General features: G+C 40.3%; 2 protein-coding genes across 2 annotated transcripts in view; one reads left to right on the top strand and one right to left on the bottom strand.

Annotated features, from left to right (window-relative positions):
• Positions 1–18,844, bottom strand: part of LOC309717043 (sialic acid-binding Ig-like lectin 14) — a 287,651-nt gene that overhangs the window by 49,211 nt on the left and 219,596 nt on the right. The window lies entirely within an intron of this gene.
• On the top strand, positions 912–13,548 carry LOC309717042 (uncharacterized protein). Its single transcript, XM_082551286.1, has 2 exons — positions 912–1,193; positions 10,894–13,548. The coding sequence occupies exon 2, from the start codon at positions 11,050–11,052 to the stop codon at positions 12,982–12,984; it is 1,935 nt and encodes a 644-aa protein (XP_082407412.1). The 5' UTR covers positions 912–1,193; positions 10,894–11,049; the 3' UTR covers positions 12,985–13,548.

Raw genomic sequence — 18,844 nt, 5'->3', positions numbered from 1 at the left:
ATTGTTAAGCTTGGAAACTGTCATGAGCCGTGGTGCGCGGGCACGAAAGGATCCAGGCGCAGACTCCGCGCTAACAGAAAAACACTTTATTGTAACAACGAAAGGCGACCCGGGGAAACTAGTGAGCGAAACAGGAAACTAAAAAACAATGACAGGAGGAAGCCGGGATCGGGACGGTGGGGGGCTGCAATAGAAAGGGGAGATGATTACTAGGGAGCCAGGAAACGGGGAAAACACATCAGGACTGAGTTAGAGTAGGGGGCTTACGATAGAACGTAGCTCGGGAGGGAAGTGTGGCAGTCCGTGGGGGCAGGAAGTCCGTGGAAATGGTGAGTGGGCCAGGTGAGCACCGCGAGATCCAGTTGAGCCGGAGGACAGGCAGGTAGCAGACGCCGAGTAGAAACCTGGACAGAAGTAGGTAGGTTAAACACAGTTCCAAACCAGCAGAGAATGCACGCTTTTCGTGGAAGTCTGGTTACCACTGTGGGGATGACTAACGGACTGGCGTGGAGCATCCGTCAGCGCCGGGTTAAGTAGATCTCCGTGTAGTCACCGTGATGGAGAGCAGGTGTGCTGGTGATGGCCCAGCCCGGGGGTGTGGCTACCCGAGCATCACGCATTCCACAGACACAGGACCACGGACCATGACAGAAAAAGAGGACAGCCCCAGAGAAAGATTCATGGATGTAAGGAAGGAGGTCATGGAGATGCTTGGTGTGAATGAAAAGGATGCTAGCGATATGGTGAGATGGAGATAGATGATGGAGTAGTCAGAAGAAGAAGTTTGATCTGGATTTACTAATATGGGAATGACTGGACAGCATCCCTTCTTCTTCTTCTTCTTCTTCTTACAATTTTAACAGCAGCTTGCATCCAAAGATGTTGCACTACTGCCATCTCCTGGGTTTTACTGTTACCTCACTTCCAAATCCTTAGATCCTCTGAACAGCGTCCCTCTTGAGAAGCAGCTCATTACAAAAAATAAACAAATAAAACAAAACAGAAATGCTTGCTCTTTCGTCCAGACTCCAGATCAGCAGGTGGCGGTAATGCTCCGGTAAGCTGACTTCCAGCGCAGTAATGCGAAGAAGTAATCGCAGGAGGAGACACCTCGGCCTGCAGCACTCAGTAGCCCGACAGTGGTCTGAAGCAGGACCATGCAGGTGTGATTTGTTGCATTCTGTGATTTAATGGTAAGTCATGTCAAAGTTCACTGCTCGAGTGACAGTTTGAACACTAAGATTCCTTTATGGATATATATATATCGAACTGCAGTGCGTTTATACCACTACTATGAAGCGGCTAGCAGCAGTACCTCCTAGCGTTAGCTGTGTGGCTACAATGGTAATCCTCCGCTTTAGATGAAGGTAAAACATGTGTGTGGCTTTCCTCCACGCTTGTTTTTAACGTTGTTTTTTTTCGCTCAGCCTTTGTCAGCGCATAATGTATTTTATTTTAGTATGGCTTTCACAAAGTATGCTAACGAGACGACAATCGGCGGCATACAGCTTCTTTGTAAACCGGTACTCTTAAGCTAAACCGTAAACAAATCTCTTTGTGTTTAATGGCGATGGATGATATTTTCCGAAGCTTGTTACTTGTAATGGGGGAAAACAAGAGGAACAAAATAGATTTGCACGGTGTATTTCTTTCATAATCTGCAAAATGTATGTTTTGTTGTTGTTGTTTTTTTGCAGTGTTAATTATATTGCTTCTAGGGCTGTGTGGCCAAAATGATAATCATGACTGTTTTGATTAATATTTAGCACGATTGTTCCTTTTTTTTAAGTGGATATAAATATTTTTGATTGTCAGGTAGATAACAGTGCTTTCACATCCACGTTGTGCAATATTGCCCTTACTGCGCAAGTTTTCACGTGAAAATGAAACTGATTCTCGGCTTTCACCTAAATGCTACTATTACACTGTGCTCCATTCCTTTTTCTCAAAATATCATTGCAGACTATCAGGCACTAATTCATCTGACCTGAATGCATCTTTCAGAAGCAAAATAGGAAAACTAAAAATGAATAAATAAATATGCTATCATGGAATGAAATCATCTGAGAAGAATTCAAGGCAGACTATGCAGAAACTTTAGTGTTTTAAAGGAAAAAAATAATTGCTTGAGGAGATAATGTCTTTTTTCCTAAAGCCTTTGTTAATCACTGTATTTATTAGACATGTAGCTTTAGCTGAAAGGATTACAACTGCATTGCTGATTTCAGTGGAAATGATTTCTATGCATATCTGAGCTGTTGTTTCCAGTAACAACCATTGTTTTGTTTTTCCTGGCGTTCTTGCATTCATATATCTGCATCCTGAGTGTTTTCAGCCTGTTAAATAGGTTAGTTCTCTTACTTTGTAGCACAAACACAGCTTAACAGCATTGTTTACATATTATGATTTGTTTGAATTTAATTTTTGTGTGTTTGTTTTTATATCTGTAGGAACATGTTTCACAATCCACTGTTCATCTTATAGCTATGTTAGATAATTATAGTAGGTTAAATCACTTGCTGCTCTCTGTCTTTCCATGCCTCAACCGCATGTTTCTGAAGTGAAAGCAATTTAATATCTGTATATATGCTGCTCAGTCATTGCTATATAACACAAAGTCAGTTTCACTTCAGAACTATCAGTCAGTTCAGTTACAGGGCTCTCAAAATTTCAAAATCCCTGGTAGCCCTTCGGGCAGGGACTCTTCAGTTTTTGGTAGCCCAAAATAAATGTAAGTAGCCCGAATAAAAAAAGAGAGCAATTTTTTGATTGATGTTTTGTTTCCTGTTTTGTTTCCTTTACAATATTATACATTAAAGTATAATATTGTAAAGGAAACAAAACATTAATCAAAAAAATGTTGAAAAACAAATTACAACATTGTATAAAAATTACAATCATCAACTCAAATACTTGGTTCTAATTGAACAGAAATTTCTATGAACTTGTAAGAACTGTAGGACATGAATCAGTCTGTGTCAGATCCTGACTTTGAAATTTCCGCTGAAGTCACGGGTAAGAGACAAGTGGAACCAAGATCGAGGCCATTTGCTTTTTGAAGTTTGCAAAGACTGCAAAATTTTGCCAGTGGTAGTTCACTCTTTGCAACATAGTACGCTGTTCTAAACAGATTTTTCAGGTTTATTTTTAGTATGTTATTTGCAATTGGTGTTTGTTCTGGGAAAGATATTGCAGACTGAGCAATAATGCATTTCTTGCATTTCTCATGGGTTCTAATGGGGGCCTTTCTTAAAATGACTGGTCCCAGTAACAAAGGCGCTTGTCGACTCAGAAATCGAGAGAAAACCAACAACACACCCGGCAGAACATTATGTTATTTACACGGGTGCACATAAGTGGTCCGCATGTGCGCATTCCCTGTCAAAATAAAAGACGCGCACCAGATAAGAAGTTGCAACGCGCGTTTGCGTCCATATAAAAAGCACTGTTTTTGTCCGCTAGAGTGGGATTTTCACGGCACATTCCGCACCACATCTCTGTGCGTTCATCATTTGTTTGAAGCCAGCTCACCTCCTGCAACCACTTTTCTGAGAATACGCGCTTCTTTTGTGGTTCGGACTCCTTCTGACATTTCTTTGGAGGTGGAGGAACACCAAAGTAATTGCTTAAAGGAGCTTCTTCGACATCTTTAAGAGTTCTAAACAAATGTCTGTCCTCCTCCAGAAAATCTTATGTATGCAAACACGCGTTGCAACTTCATATCTTGTGCGCGTTTTTTATTTTGACAGCGAATGCGCACCTGCGGACCACTTATGTGCAGCCCTGGTTATTTAGCTCGTCATATTGCAGCCACAGAAATTCTTTTGTCCATGAAACCATAAAGCTGCACTTTCTTTTTGCCTTATAGTCTGATTTGTCATAACTTTTCCGTTTTGTGGTAAGCTTTTCTTTGGCTGTCACTTCTTCACCCTGACCTCTCTTATTTGGCTCAGCAGAACTAAAATATATATCCTGCTGCTTTTACATACACACACATAACGGTCAGCGATTCTCTGCTCAATCAACCTCTCATATGTTTAAGCTTGCTGCGGGAGATTTCACTTGTCATGTTTGCATAGTAAGCTAACGATTGATAAGACGATGTCAGAGGAATTGGTGCGCAAATTATCATCATTCACCAATCAGTACTGTCGCTCTCTATACACAGTTCGCGCGATTGCAAAGTGAAAGCAAAAAACAAGCGCAAATTCAAACGCGATTTCAATATGTCACATATTGACAGTGGCTCACCGATGCCAATGACATAATTACCCAGCTACATTTCTGAAAGAATGCAAAAGCATTGGCATATATTTTTCCTTCCTACAATAGCCCGACGGGCAGGGCAGAGATAGATTTTGGTAGCCCGACTGGAAAAATTTTGCGAGCCCTGAGTTAGGAAGCATAAAATATTGTGAATCTCTTTTATCTTCTTTGGTGTAAATGAAAGTGAAAATGGATGCACTGGATAGGCAGCAACAAGATAATCTGCAATAACAATGGTTTTGCAGTTGAGCAGTGTGTACATGTAACAGACTTGAAAGAAGTCACTTTCATTTGCTTCAAAGCAGGTGAAATTGACTCGCAATGGTTGATGCTTCCTACCTGGACAGATGTAACGGTGTAAAATTTACATTAAATATAGAAAGAATTGCATTCGTAGGACTGTTGTTGTATGTAACCAATCTAGGTACATGTTATCCACCTGATAGCTGATAAAAACAAGGTAAAAGACTTCCTAAACTGGGTAGCACTACATTACTTTGAACCAGTGGAAAATACACATGAAACTTTGACAAAGACCTTGGTGCCAAGATTGTGGTGTACTGCTTTTGATATATAATAGAGGCTGCACTGTCATCTGAGGTTACTTGTCTAACCAGCTCACTCGGGGTGCTTTGTTTTTGTCAGCATTGTCCTTTGTTGAAGATGTTTATTGATTATAATTTTACTGGTGGTGACAATCAAGTGTGCTTGTAAGGGAAGTAGGTTTTCATGAAAGCTGTTTGATTGTTTCTGATTCTAGACATAGTGGAGAAATTGAGTAAATAAAATACCCTTTTTGTGCTTTAGGTGTGCAAAAGATAAGCAAATGTCAAATGAAAGCCAACAATATAGAGAGATTTCCCTGCCATTTAAAACCTGGGCACAAGGGGTGGGTGATCTGATCCGTGGTCCAGTCTTCCTACTGTGTGATTGCCAATAATGAATGCCATTCCCAGCAAAGTAGAGAATGGGATTAATGCTCACCAATTAAAGTAGTATTATTTACCCTCAGTCCACAGCCCGTGGTGTAATTGAGCTTGTTTGAGTGAGGTTTTGTTTTTATACACAAATGAATGATTTAGGTTTCATAATTAATATCCATTAGTGGGTAGCTATTAAATGAACATCTAAGACTGTATTAGAGCTTAACATTATCCTGATTCTACTAATGTATATTTTATAAAACAATTTTTTAATAAAATGGCTCACCTGTCTCTTTACCCTTTCACTTTGCTCTCCCACACAGTCTTACACCAACAAACACACTTGATGAGAGGAGATTCTTACAATTATGAAATTCATTTCTAATCAAATTAACAGACAGAAAATGCCCAGCTTTTATTTATATATTTTTTCCCATTTGATAATGATGAACCAATTAAGCTGATCCACAATCGCCCATTTATTTCAAAGAAAGCAGGGATGCAGACTCTTATGTCTTTTAGTGTCAGTTGTATGCAAAGATTAGATAAGAAAATACACCAAGTAAATAAAATTGCAATGAAGAACATAATGCTAATATTAACATAATGCCTTAATTGGGAATCAAGTACAAAATCACCTTCATTGGCAATTGTTCCCTGAGATCATTATCTAATGGTGCAAACGTATTGAGCACAGTGGTTATATATTTTAATGAAGTGTGCATGTCCATTTTTGTGTTCATAATGTAATCCATAAGCATCTGTTGAAGATGCCAATACTTTGGGAAAAGGGTGAGCATATCTGTTTACTGCTAAAGAATGTAATTGTTAATTATATACAGGGTGAACATGCATAAAAAGGTGCTCTTTACTTAATTTCTGGAATATCGTCATGTTCATTTTTCCATTGCCTCTTGTTACCAGCTGAGCCTTCCCACTTAGACTGCTTCCAAGTTCTCCTCCCTGAGTGTGACCTAGATTCAGTGGGGCTTTTATTGTCGGTGGTAAGCTACAGTCTTTCTCTGGTGCAAGAGTGTGTGTGTGAAATGTTGACACAGACACTGTAAAGTGCACGCAAGTGGGGTGACTGTCACTGTAATGTAGTCTTGGGTGGTTCCAGATAGGGCTGGGCCATATTATACCGTTCACGGTAATACCGGTATAATGTTAGGCTACGATAGGAAAATGAAATATCGCGATAGAATATGAGTAAAACGCGCATGCGCAGTGCCTTTGTTTTCATACGCACATGGCCGATTGTTGAGTGAAACAGATGAACCAGAATTGGTTTGTAAAAATGGTGCAACTTCAGTGATGTGGAACTGGTTTGGTGTTTGTCCGTCAGATACATGACAAAGCACATTTTTTTGCAGAACATGCAAGCGGCCGTCGGACTAAGATGCCCTTAAATCTGGGAGTAATCTGGGTCCTAAACTCCTTATACTTCAGGTCAAACGAACACTGCAGCATCACTAAGAGTTAAAAACTGTCTAAATTCTTTCATCTTTAATAAAACGATCAGCATTGCTGCTTTACCAGGTGTAACTATGAAGTTTAACTTCCAGGCATCCATGAAAACAAAATGTATTACATTTAACGGAGTTAGAAGCTAGCAGGAAGCTAGCGGAAGTTAGCTCGCTAGTTTCGCTAGTTACCTAAGCATGATATTGCATGTTCTGACTGAGAGATTTCTGAAAAAAAAATCAAACGTACAGCTCTGCTATCACTTCCAACATAAATGAAGACAGGAAACTAAACAGCAGTGACGTTTGTAGGGTTACTGAAGTTGGGCTAGCTGGTATATAATTATGTGCTACGTGATCGCTAGCGACACAGCTATGTTAGCATAACATAAACAGTGAAGCTGGAGGATGAACACTAACACTTTTCCACTTATAAAAGTTAACATGAAGGTTCTTCATGGTTAGAGACAAATGCAATCGCATGGCAGGATGCTGTAAACGGACCAAACTTCAGTCAGGAGAACAACTGAGATAATCCATCCACAATACGAGGTTAGTCATTAATATACTGCAACAACATGGGAATAGAGCAGCTGCCAGAGAATTCAACATTAATGAATCAAAGGTACAGAAGTGGAGGAAGCAAGAAGAATGAGTTTAATAAAGTTTGATTTATCTGACTGCTTTGTTTCGCTTAATGTGCCTTATAATCCCGTGCACCTTATGGTCCGAAAAATACGTACTGCACACTGCAGTTTAATGTTGCAAAGCACCTCTTTTTAACTTCAGTGGATATTATACATGGTTATGCTCAGGATATGTCAGCCCATTTCTACTGGAAATGCCTTTTGGTTAAACTTTCAGCAAGGAATTTGCATTTGCACTGTTACATTTTTATAAAGCTTTAATGTACATAAAAACCAGCTTCTTGTTTAAGTGAAAATAAATGATAGGTTGTCTTTTTGCGCTAGTAATGTTGTGGAGTTGTATTTTGTCTCGCATCAATTATATCGTCAGTTATATTGTTATCGCAAATTTTCAAATATATATCGTGATAAATATTTTTGGCCATATCGCCCTGCTCTAGTTCCAGACTGTGTTAAGTACAGTGTTTGCTGGTCCAGAAAGGGAACTGTTCTGATTTACCAGTAACCGGCTCGAGTAAAATAATGAGCCAAAAACCAGAGGTTTTTTTACCATCCTGAGAGCATGGATCTTTTAAAGTTAAAAAAAAAGTTGTTTTTTACTTGTGAAAGTAAAAATTAAACAGTAGGAAGTAGCTATAGATAGGGTTGAATTTTGTTATACATATTAGGGCTGCCACAAACGATTATTTTGATAGTCGACTAGTCACCGATTATTTTGGCGATTAGTCGACTAATCAGATCATCATCCATTGGACGTAAAACGTACAGCTTATTGCACCAGCAGCATCTGCTCTTATATAACTATCATTAGCTTACAGCTTTAAGTGTTTAAGGTCTGTGCTAACTAAAAATAAAGACAGGATGATAGTTTATTAAATTTTAATGAAATTTGCAGATTGTTTCGGTGAAGTTTAATAAACTCCTTGCTATCTAAACTATAACAGCATCTCACACTTCTGATAATCAGCTGTCTGCTTGACGTTTATTCAGCTGTGTAAAAACTATAACTTTAATCTCAGCCAAACTGATTTACTCAGGAACAAATAAAATACTAAAAAAAAAAAAAAAGGCAAAACAACATTTTTAAGTTATCTAAGTGACTTATATATCACGTTTAACCTGAGGAGCGAAAGACGGCGGTGGGTTTGAAAACTATTTGCCGGGAGTCCGGTGCTCTCACGGCTCTAGTTAGCCTAGCCCCCGGCTAGCTATCGAGCTAGTGGGTAACAGACGTCTCCGAAAACGTCGGAGCGCTTTTGAAAATATGTGGTGTCTTGATAAACTGAGCAGATATTTGAGGTTTACACAGCTACATTCTCGCCTGAAAATATGTTAAACGTTTATTTTGTGACCCAGAAAGAATAATAAGAGTAATATTAAAACTAACTAGCTGCCGCCATTGTTGGAAACTGAGCTGGGCTGCGCTATGAATTCTGGGACACAGCTTCTTCTTCTTCGGGGTTTAACGGCAGCTGGCATCCTTGTACATGCAGTGCTGCCATCTTCTGTTTCAGTCCGTTATTACACTCTTAAATCCTGCTACTTATTTCTGCGTCTTTTGGATCTTACAAAGCTTCAAACGACGCGTCGACTATTAAATCAGTCGTCGACGATTTTGATAGTCGACGTAATCGTGACTAGTCGACTAATCGTGGCAGCCCTAATACATATAAAGAAGTTCATTTTTACGTGTGAAACTTCGTGCTAGCTGTTGTGATGCTTGAGCAAAGTTACCTAAGTGGTCACTTTGAGAAAACGGAAACTAAATAAATAAAAGTGAACATCATAAGGGACTGGGCAGTTGTGTTTTTAGATGCTGTTTTTTAATTGGAGCATTTGCAGCCCAGTATGACCGTCAGGACATTATGAAACTCCAATGATGTGAGCTACTTCTGGGAACATTTTCTCTTTATTCAGATACTTAACAGTATCAGCCACTTGGTGTACTTGTCCTTAGTTATTCCCATTTTGTTGTTGGGTAACATGAATCCAGGTGTTACACTAAATATTGAATTAGTAGCTTCTGTTAATTTTAATTTGGTAATGACAAAGGCATTTAATTTAAAGTGCCTCTGCTGCATCAAGGGCAATGTCCAGTCTGCCGAGTAAGGTCTGCACTGGTGTCAAGATGGGTCTAGATTGATGAAATGATGTCTACTTGATCATCATGTAAGATACTGTTATTCAACAAGATGAGGGCTGGAACTTGGAATTCTAAAAGGGCAGATGGAGAAACTCAGTGACAGGCTATAAGCGACAGGCTAAGGCTATAGGAGCCAGTTGAATTGGTTTGGGCATCTGACAAGGGTGTCTCCTGGGCAAGGTGTTCTGGGCATGTCCCACCGGGACGAGGCCCCGGAGAAGACCCAGGACACACTGGAGAGATTATATCTCTCAGGTGGTTTGGGAATACCTTGGTATTCCCCTGGACAAGCTGGAGGAGGTGGCTGGGGAGAGGGAGGTCTGGGCTTCTCTGCTTAGGCTGCTGCCCCCGCGGCCCTGGCCCAGATAAGCGAAAGAAGATGGATGGTCCTTACCAGACTTTCTTTCTTGTGTCTGTGAATACTGCAGCACCACCCATAGCAGACCTTTCCTCTACTGACCCCCTCCAGTCGCTGGGAGTGTGGGATGTCTATTCCCTGCTGGTTGGTGCTAGGTTTAATCAGTTGAAAAGAGGGGGCTGCACCTAAAAGTCACGGGTGCCCATAGTTTGCATGGAAGAAACTGACTTGTCTCACCATTAATTCTCCAAAATGTAGTAAAACTTAAAGTGAAAAGCGAACCAAAAAAACGAAAATGTTTGCCTTAAAAACTAAAAGTTCCCCCTTTATGAAATGCATTTGCAGCAAAAGGGTATAACTTCTATGAAGACAAGCCGAGGCGGTCACACTCAGTATCACTGCTTGTGGAAGCACTTTGAATTAGTTTGCAGAGGAGTTTGTGTCTTATATGCAGACAAAAATGATCACATAAGGTTTTCAGCACTGTACCCCTTTTTGTGACCAATTTCACACATGCAATCACCAGCAACCACTAACAACTTGTTGGAGAATACACATTGTTCTGTCAGGATAGGTGGTTGCGAGATGGTCACAGACCAGCCACTAGGCCTGTGTCACTGGGGACTTATTCAGACAGCTTTATCCGATAGACTGATTGACTATAGCCGAGCTCTGAAACATTTTCACAGTTAATGCACAGTTAATTGGTAATTGTGCTCTGAACTGCAGATGCCCCAGATGATTGGTCATTTCTGTTACATGTCTTTGAAGTCTACCTGAAAGACGCATGCATAGTTGGTGCATTATAATGCAAGTCTCAGTGGTAGAGTTCACGTGTTTGACCAAAAAAACTGTCACACACATGGATGCTGACACACTGTCTGACACAACTTACGTCATTTGGACCTTACCGGATCTATGGATACAGAAATTATAATAGGTTTTAGGCATGTTAAACCTCTATTGATCATCGTTTTTGCCTAGTGTAGATCATGGGAAATGAATGCTGACTTGCACTACTTGTCATACAGTTTGAATTTTAAACAAACTTCGGAGTCAGTTGTTTCGTAATACTTTTCTTTCATCCCTCCAGGTCCTAATCCAGCATGGAAAAGCAGAGGAGTCAACATGCATCTTGTGAAACACATCTTTTTCGAATACCAGGGTTTTGAGCAAACCCACTGATGGCCACATGGAGACCAATTTTCTTGGTGCCTGGATAGTTTTACTTGTACATACCGGTTAAAAAATGATGCCATCTGTACATGGACAAAATCATTTCATAATGGAAAAGCAGAAGTCTGGGAACAGTGCGTCTTCAGGCAATTCAGCTGCAGAAATTAACTTCATCTGCACTGAGTGCGGTGATGGATTCAGTCAGTACGCTAATGTATTGGCACATATGGCAGTTCATGGACCTTTGGAGTCATTTTCCTTTGATGGCTCATCCAATGGATTTGAAGTCCCCCGAGAATATGTGCTACAAGAAAATGGTACACTGACAGTTGTGAATGGTTTGACACAGTCACATTCTCCTTTGAAGCCAGTATCTCCTGGAGTTTTGCCATCACATTCACATTTCCCATCCTCTGTAAGGCCAGTATCTCCAAACGTAAAATCGCAGCCTGCTCCTCACAAAGAGGTATTCAGGCCAAGGCCGTCTGATGTGAACTCGGACAAGTCTCGCCAGGGACATTACCGCTGTGAAATATGTAATAGATCATTTAATAGCTTGCAGAGTTTACATCGTCACCAGCAATATCGAAACACAGAACGAGGATACAAATGTACTTTGTGTTGCAAAATCTTTGAAGATAGGCAGGATCTCAAGAGACACCTCCATGACCACTTAAATGAGAGGTTTCACTGCTGTCGTCTTTGTGGTAAGCGATTCCTGAAAGCAGATGCCCTGAATGCTCACCAGAAAGAAAATCACCCTATTTCCAAAGGTACAGCTCTGGGTAAATCTGAGAATAAACAGGAAAAAAAGCTTGAGAAAACATATCCTTGTAAGAAGTGCAAACTGAATTTTTTCTGGATGTCAGATTTCCAGACACATTCCCTCTACCATTGCAAGGGGAAAGAGCCTGATGCTTTATTTGCATCTGAAATCGAAATTGACATAAATTCTAAGGACCTACACAATGCGCAACTTGAAAACTGCCATAGTAATGGCACAGCGATTGAGATGCAGAATGGGGAGACTAAAATCTTTAGGCATTGTAGCGATGACTATGACTACTCTTTCAGAAAATATAGATGTGGTTTATGTGGGGATCATTTCCAGAAGTTAGCAGCTTTAAAGGAACATCATCTCACACATCAAACTCAGGAGGAAATTGATCAGATGAATCAAGAGTCCCAAAAACCTTTAAAGCAAAGAGTCCAACCTAAAGCCAGACGTAGAAGAGGGGGTAATCCAAATGGAAAGCTCCATCCGTGCAAGCACTGTCATCGTGTCTTTAATCATTCTAGTAGTTTGTCCCGGCACATGAGATATCATAAAGGTACAATGCACACATGTGTATTTTGTGGTAGGCATTTTCCTCAGCGCTGCGATTTGAGGAGACATGTAGTCATGTATCACAAAGCTGAATTGGATAAGAAGCCAGGTTTAAAACACTTGTACACAACTCCACCAAAAGGTCCTCCATACACTTCTCTTAGTAATAGTGAGAAAAACATGAGCCCTGCTAATGAAAACACCAAGAGCTCTTCTGACTATGAAGCTGTAGCTTCACCAGAGCAGAATCAAAATGATAAACAATCAGGAAAAGCAGGTAGAGTTAACTACAAGTGCCAGGAATGTGGAAAGAGATTTGGGCTGTTATGTGTGTACCAACGGCACTTGCGTTACCACAAAAAGGAACCCAACAAGTGTCCCCAGTGTCCAGCTCAATTTAGGAATTCCTCATCCCTTGAGCTTCATCTTCAGAATCACCCAAGCACTGAGGAAGTGGGCGATGCTGGACAAACATCTCATGGCACTGGTACTAGTGTGGATGTTGTCTTGGAAAAGGGTAATGCAGAGGACATAGAGGATGACTATATGGACCATACTCAAAATGATAAAGGAAGTTCTTCAGAGGCTGTCTATGAGTGCACAGAGTGTACTGAGACATTCTCATGCTTGGAGACGTTCCTTCAGCATCAGACTTCTCATGGTTCAGAAAACAATGGGTAACTATCCTGTCAGACGCATTTTTCATTATTCCTGCCAACAATTAAGCTGTAGGGAGTTGAGTCTTTTTGACTTTAGAATGCATCTAATTGGATAACTCTAAATATGGACTGTAAAGTTTGTTTGTGCTGGTCATTTTATATAAGTACTTTTATACATTTTTCGTTGGCATGCCATGAAAATTATGTTTGGTGAATTTCAGAGATTAAACTTGGAAATGAAGCACAAGTGGAGACCATACCAAATCCGTTCTTTATTAAAATCATTGTGAAAATGGGTTACAAATGCAGTGTTTGCGTGTGTATGGCTAGAATGCATATTTATTTCTATTTTTCTGTCTCAAACTATTGTTGCAGTTGAAAGTAAATATGTTGTTTTCTCCATTGTATTTTTAATGGTTACCTATGCTGTCAGTGTAAGTCAAATTGCTGCATTCATCTTTTACTATGTAACTTTTTTAAATATTTTAAATCTTATGCATACTTCTTTATTTTGAAAGGATTGCATTGTCATTTAGTAGGGTAATTGTGCCAATAAAGTTGTACCAAGAAACAACTTAAGATCCTGTTTTGCTCTTCAAAAAATCTGTAGTTATGTTTTTCTTTTTTTTTCTTTTTTTTGCATTAACATAAGATAAGAAACCACTTCTGTTGAGGAAATATCGACACTTGTCTTTCTTTGGTTGCAATCTTTGATAGTCAAAAAAGTTATTAGTTGACAGCAGGTCACAGTGCAGTGTTAAAACTAGGGATGTTCCTGGCTACTTTAAGTAGAAGAACATGAAAAATCAGGCAAACTAATCTTAAAGTAACAAAACACTCAAACTGCCAAAACTGAGCATAATTAAAGTTAACCATTGTGCGGACAGTTGGTATGGTTTAAGAACCATTTAAAGCTGTTAATCACATTGTTCACAACATTGCATATATATTTTAACCAAGTACTCGGTCACAGATTTCTGTATAATATATTTAGCTACATCTCCAGTAAGTATGTTGTCCCATGGTTGGAGGTACTCCAGTCTGGTAGTCCTTTTTTGGCTTTGTCCCAAGTGCTAGTTGAGGTGGCCCTCCAGAGCAGAGTTCCACCAGCTATTATCGTTGAGCTGAGTCAGTGTGACCATTAGAAGAAACACCTTTGTAAGAGGCAGCTGAATGATATGAAGGACCTCAACAGCAGTAGTCTGGTCGGTCTGTAGGTAGACAAGTGCAAGACTTAAAAATGAAGGGGCAAGGACTAGCTAAAAAAGCACAATAGACACAACAGGGAGTGCAGTGTTGAAGATTTAAAAGGCCCATTATGGTTATTGCACTGGTCATGTCGCATGCAAATGTTGATGCCACTATTTAGTCCACTACTGAGAGCGCAGGTACTTAGTATTCTGAACCATAGGTATGGCCACTCAGACAAAACCTCTACATCAGTGCCAGTATAGGAGTAGAAGTTGTTGAAATCAGAAACAACAAAACTGCAGATTTTTCTTTGTAAAGTCTCATCTTCTTAATCTCATGTAAGACCTGGGAAACTCTGAACTTCAGCACTGATGGTGATAAAAACTGACACAATCATACACTCATGGTTTTTGTCAATCGATATACAGTCACTTGAGCCATGCGCTGTTATTCAACGACAGCAACACTAGGGTATAATGGGGCCCTAAGGTGATGTATCAAGCCTAGAGCAGGTGCTTGCTTGTGTTTTTAGGTGGGAAGGTAAGGTGTACTCTGCGTTTGTACCCCATGATCAATCAGGTCACAAACTTATATTCTAATGTCCGGGCCCATTGATGGTGGAACATTTGGCAAAAATCACCTGAACGGTGGTGCATACCATGGATAAGCCGATGGCACACTAAAATTTCTATCTGAGAATTCAATCTTCGCACACTACTTGCATGTCAAATTAAGAGCATCGTGATGTTTTTTTTTCCACTTCCCCAAAATGCAATTCAAGTTGAAGGGCAACTGGTCTGACAAAGGTCCTGTATGAATCACAGATGCACCAGTGGGAAACTAGTAATTGTTGATTCTTGCAGGAGCACTGTAGGTTGCAGTACTGTAGCTGGGTTTATAAATGGTATAACTTCAAGTTATACAAATCTTTTAACTGCATGAGAGGTGACACACTCTTTGTTATTGCTATGGTAAGCCATCCATTGCCAATCTATCCACAATTCACTAGAATCTCTACTCTTACAGTATTGATCAGAAATAAGTGAAACTTGCACACATAGGGAAATGGGGGTTTTATGGATCAGCGGCGGGAGCGTGTTGGCAGTCAGACTATCTACATGCCTACCTATGATACAGCCGATCTTTTGGCTACTCTTGCTTGTACTGTTGTTGGTCCATCAGCCTACCACAGAGAAAAGTGGAGTTATATAAACAACTGTAGAGCTTCTCCATAGGCAAATGTGTCAGCAAAAGACGGGTACAGTAGCAGCCTTGGTCACACAGGTCTAGAGATTGGACAGAGACCCCGTGGAAAGCTCTGGTCACAAGGGAAAGATGTCATCCCCAACCAGTTGCCAATTGGTTGTTGGAGGTTAGTGGCTGGCAACAGGTGAAAATGGTCACAAAATGGGTGTTGTACCAAAAAAAAACACTTGTGAATGCTTTGTTCACAAGCAGATTGCCTGTAATTTCCAGTGATTTGTCAACACTCACTATTTACTTTCCAAGTGGTAGTGACAATTGAAGAATTTAACTTTGCATCAAAGTTACAGTTTCACTGCCACTTGGCCAATTTCATGCTACGGACTGCCAGTAACTTCTAGCAAACACTTTGATCATAAAATGAATGAGCTACTATGTCATTGATATTCTGATTCTAAATGTATTCCTCTTCCATAGACAGTAACAGTAGTGAAGAGCACTTATCCTTAGTGGTTAGTTGCAGTTTGTGTTTGCTTTTTATTGCATTTACCACATTTAACTTCTCAGGCAATAGTACAAGAAAGCATTGTGCTGGTCAGTGTCAAGAAATGTACCATTTAGGCTTTGGCTTTTGCACCATCTGCACAGGCTGTGTAGATGGCGTCACTGCTGTCTGACGTCCCTATCCAACCCATACAGTCCTGATATCAAGTATGTATGGTCAGTCACTTTTTAAACACATGCTGCGTTCACAGCAGCAATGGTCCTTCACTGTACATATTGGCCCGACTAGGGTGTAAAACATATCTATCTCCTATACCATTCTCAAACTTTAATACAATAGGAAGTTTTTAATCCTGCAAATGTTATGCAGTCTCTCACTCGCCTTCCACCCACACAGGAGTAGGAAGAAAGAAATTCAGTCCTGGACATATCCCTCAGGACCAGTCTGAAGGGAGGGTGAAATGTGTGGTCATTGAAGGCTAATAACACTATATCCAGCAAGGGTAGGGTCAGCACCCTCAACACCAACCAACAATGGACAAACAGAGAAGAACATTAAAGACTGCAGTTTTTCACAGTCTTATCAGATCAACAGTGTGGTAGCCCAATTGGATTTGTTCGGGTATGCCTATTGGCTAGTACATCACTGTACCCACAACTAAGCCCATATAGACGACTGAACCCATTGTCTCTTATGTGCTTGCTGTAACTGATAAGACTTCATCTAAGAAGGAGCTGGTTAAATTTCTATTAGATTGCTATGTTTCTGGCAAATATTTCCTTTAAATTCAATAACCACTGTCAAGAGACATGGAAAAGACTGACATATATAGCTGACTACATAGTAGAATTACCATCCATGCATTTTCTTAACGACTTGTGTGTTGAAGCCTATCGTGTGTCACGGGGCTGGAAGTAGGGCCTGGACAGTCAAGGCTGAAATAGAAAGACAGACAACATCCACTCTCACATTCACATCTATGGCCAATTTAGAATCACCAGTAAACCTAAAATTCATGTCTTTGGACTATGGGAGGAATCCGGAGAAGAGAATACACACAAACAGACACCCCATCTGGGCAGTGAATTCAAACCCATACCTTCTTGCTTTGAGGCAACATTTCAAAGAGCTGCTTGTTTTTCTGGTCTTTCTGACCAAAGTTCTCTACACTAGCAACCACATTTGGGTATATACTCTAAAGCACTTTATTCTGTTCACTTAATCTCTTATACAACCAACTTTAAATCACTAATTAGCCGAATATGCATGTCTTTGGACTGCAAGAGGAAGTTGGAGCAACTACACAGGCACAGGGACAAGTGGCAAACTTAATACAGCACGGTTCCAATCGAGCAGGAGATTTGACCCAAAACCTTGCTTCCGTGGGACGATGCCAACTACTCCACCACTGTCAAAGCTGTTTAAAAAATAATCAAGGGAAATACATGGACCGAGCTGACGTCTATTAGCTAAAGTTCTTGACAGTCCCTGTCCTTAATGCACACCATGTATTTTAAACTGGTGCCTCACACCGAGCTTTACTTATTAGTAAGTAATTGTTAAGCTGAAAGGCCAACATGTGTCCAATCTTACGGAGTGTGCACTCGGGAAACATAGTCAGTGGCGTTGTATGACTTTGAGGAATGTCGAGCTAATTAACCATTGTCATACAGTCTAGGCCTGTATGACTGGGTCCTTATTTATTTAATCCTAGACTGCATCATTACTGTCAAAATAGTGGACAAGCCATGTGGTTGGTGATCACATGTCTGCAAAACCTCAATAGGTGTTTTGCACTTTTTAGGATTTTCCGCCAAAGTGTACATAAATGACTTGGGGTTTAAGAGTTGGCATTTATGCAACTGATGTCACCAGCACAAAATTTCAGTACCCATTTTGCTTCACTTCTTGGGGGTTGTCCCTTTTCTTCATATACACTCTAGGGATTTGACCAGACATGATTTTCACCCATTGACAGATGGGAAATAGACTCTCACTGGTAAAGAAAATGGATCGATGGGTGGAAGTTACTAATAAAACTGTATGACAAGGATTTAATACCACAAAAAGTATCTATGATGTATTTATCATTTAAGGGCTGGACTTTTTTTGTTGTTGTTGTTGTAGGAAAGTGGGGGGAAAAATCATCTGGGCAAGTGCATGCCAATTATGTTGCAATACCAATTGCTAATTTTCAAATGAAAAACATTAAAGTGGTGAAAAAAAATATTTTTAGGAAGTGGGTGACACAGGGTTATCCAGTAGGAAGTTTGGCCCAAACTAGTTGGTGTTTCTGTAAAGTCACAACAAACATTGGCCTCTGCCCTCCTGGAGCTTCTACCACACAATGTGTGTGCTGGCAGATGGGGATAAAGAAAGGCCTAGACAATAACTGACTCATGTTGCTTGGAAGAACTGCACAGTAGCCTCTGGGAGAGCAAAGGAGAGCCAAAGCAAACAGCAAATGTACACCTCAGTTGGGCACTGTTGAAAGGGACCAGCTGAGAGACCCTTAGGGACAAGCATTATGGTCCTTTTACAGGTTCACTTTGAGAAATCTTAAGCTGAACTGAACAGAGATTGATTTGGGGGTTTTAGAGTGGGGTGAAAGAACAGAACTCTTAATGGGTGTGCTTGATTTACTAAAATATATATTTTTTTAAAATAACATTTTATCACCATTTTCTTGTTTACATAATTACTGAAAGCCAAAATCATATTTGAAAATTAAAATCCATGCCCATTTTAGACAGCATTTGCTCAGATATGTGGAAATATGAGACGGCAGATATAACTGAGGTATCTCTCCTCATTTCCCATGGTATTCCCACCACTTTCCATCCACATGAACAAGCACAGCGTCACAAAACCCCTCCAGGCCAGAGAAATGGAGGTGGGTGGTGGGGTTTCTTTATCCAGATTGGCTTTTTATGGACAGTCTTGGGATTTGAGCCGATGACCCAAGAGCCACAGGTATACTGAC

The sequence above is a fragment of the Aulonocara stuartgranti genome (assembly GCF_965226115.1).
Source record: "Aulonocara stuartgranti genome assembly, chromosome: 11".
Taxonomy (NCBI): Eukaryota; Metazoa; Chordata; class Actinopteri; order Cichliformes; family Cichlidae; genus Aulonocara; species Aulonocara stuartgranti.
The sequence above is the reverse complement of the archived record's forward strand: the minus strand, read 5'-3'. Positions and strand labels throughout refer to the sequence as shown.

Excerpts from the sequence above, each read along its gene's own strand:
- LOC309717042 (XM_082551286.1), top strand. The coding sequence starts at position 11,050 with ATGATGCCATCTGTACATGGACAAAATCATTTCATAATGGAAAAGCAG.